The sequence below is a fragment of the Ruditapes philippinarum genome, unplaced genomic scaffold (assembly GCF_026571515.1).
Source record: "Ruditapes philippinarum isolate M1 unplaced genomic scaffold, ASM2657151v2 ctg23916_1_1_1_1, whole genome shotgun sequence".
NCBI classification, from domain to species: Eukaryota; Metazoa; Mollusca; class Bivalvia; order Venerida; family Veneridae; genus Ruditapes; species Ruditapes philippinarum.
This window is the reverse complement of record NW_026856071.1, coordinates 6,865-9,047: the sequence shown is the minus strand read 5'-3', so window position 1 is coordinate 9,047 and position 2,183 is coordinate 6,865. Positions and strand designations below refer to the sequence as shown.

General features: G+C 32.2%; 1 protein-coding gene across 1 annotated transcript; it reads left to right on the top strand.

Annotated features, from left to right (window-relative positions):
- Positions 1-636: 636 nt before the first annotated feature.
- Positions 637-1,617, top strand: LOC132745318 (transcription initiation factor TFIID subunit 9B-like; the record flags this gene model as incomplete). The annotated part of the gene is given in 2 exon segments (XM_060734210.1): positions 637-723; positions 1,451-1,617. Coding segments are annotated over 2 exon segments (254 nt in total), but the record flags the coding sequence as incomplete, so codon positions are not given.
- Between the last annotated feature and the right edge of the window lie 566 nt (positions 1,618-2,183).

The following is a 2,183-nucleotide window of genomic DNA, read 5'->3' as shown; positions in this document are numbered from 1 at the left end:
AGGTTTTTAAAAGTAATAAATGGATTAAATTACAAGTTTGATAATTCGTTATAGAATAGGGAGTGCTGTTGCATGCAAGTTTGTTTTTCCGAAACTACTGAAGGGAACATTTTTTTTTTCAACCTATTTTGTTTTTAACAAACATATTTGTACGCATGTAACTAGCACTGCAATGAACTTGAAAACATGAGTTTCATAAAACAGAAATCATATGAGCCGCGTCACGAAAAACCATCATAATGCGTTTGCGACCAGCAGTATCCAGACACCCTTGCGTCACGCAGCTGTTTCGGGACCATACTGTTCGTACCAAACCATTTTACAAGTGGAAAACTGATAACAACGCATGGACCCTGATCAGATGCGAGATGAAAAGCTTCTGGACCCTGCTGGTCGCAAAAAAATATACTTTGTTTTGTCATGACGCGGCTCATATGTTGTACATAAAGACCACTTGATAACTGTCTCATGCCACATGGCATTAGTAGAATGAGATATGATTGTATTTAAAAAAAATTCTTACAAATATTAAAAAGAATTCTTACAAATATTAAAAAGAATTCTTACAAATTAAGCAAGAATATTTTTAGAAATGTTTATATCTCTAACTTAACATTTGAGATTGTTAATTTACAGGCAAGATCCAGATAGGTACGCCAACTCAACCTCTTACAGTAATTAACAGACCATCACAAGTGAAGCCTATAGTACGAGTTCAACAAGGTTTGTACTGAGATTATAGTTTTTTATTCACTGTCATCAAAATTAAAGGTCAGGGTGCACTGACAATTTGGATGCTCAGTGTCTGTAGTCTTATGTATGGCTTCATCATTGGTGTTGAATTTTGAAAGTGTTACTCAGATTTACTTTAATTTGTTATGTAACTTTTGTTATTATTAGCTCATTTTATGTAATCTGGCTCCTGTTGCAATAGAAAATAAAACTCAACAGTTTCGTATGAATGGATGAAATGATCCTTATCAAACTAATATGATTGTATGGTACATGTTTCTAATTTCATATTGTATGGTACATGTTCCTAATGTCATATTGTATGGTTCATGTTCTTTATTTTTTATTGTATGGTACATGTTTCTAATGTCATATTGTATGGTACATGTTTCTTATGTCATATTGTATGGTACATGTTTTTAATTTCATATATTTTGATACTTGTAATTTAAATCCATCCCACTAGAATTGGAGAGTTTCAAGTGATAAAGCACTTGGTATTCGATCAAAATGGTTTTAAGTTCTGCCTAGGTACCTACTCATGCATTAAATATAGTACATGTTTACATGCATATATCATATAAGGCACTTGTTGAACTCATTCACTGATATTTGTTGTCTTCATCCACATTATCATTGCCCCTACCTGGTGAAATATATAAAAGAAATCACACTTAAAGAAACTGAAATTATTAATTTATTTGTGCTCTGTTTTTAGGTCAAGGGTTAATGCAAGGTCAAGTAAGTTCTGGTGGTAGCTTGGTACAGACACAAATAATGGGCACCAATCAACAGGTTACCATGGTACCAGCCCCAGGCGGACAGACACTTTTACAAAATATTAACCCTCTAAAGAGAAAAATAGACGATGACTATGATACTTGATGTTATATTGTTTTGTATTGTTTACATTTTCATATCATTTTTACATCATATATTATTAACTTCAAACATTTTCATGCGTGTATCATTTACATTTGTACATAAATGAATTACAACATTTTGTAAAATAGTTTTATTGTTACTGTTGATATTTGAAATTGCAATGAAAAGATATACAATAGTATATTAGGTTTATATTATATTTTAATCAAAATTGTTTGGTGGTGTTATATTACAATCAAAATGCTATAATTTGAATCAGAAGGTATTTCTTAGGTCACCTGAGGACAATGTCCTCAAGGTGAGCTTTTGTGATGGTCCATTGTCCACCGTCCATCGTCCGTGCATCAACCTTAAAAAACCTCCTCTTAAACCACATGGCCAAACTTGTTGAAACTTTCCATGGATATTTCTTGCATTAAGCTCTACCAAGTTGTTCGAAGAAATGAATTCAATAAAGAACTCTTGTTGCCATGGCAACTGAAAGATTTTTTGATTTTTTTAACAAAAATCTTTAAAAACCTTGTAAGAGAGCTAGAGCTTAGATATTTGGCATGAAACATCTTCTA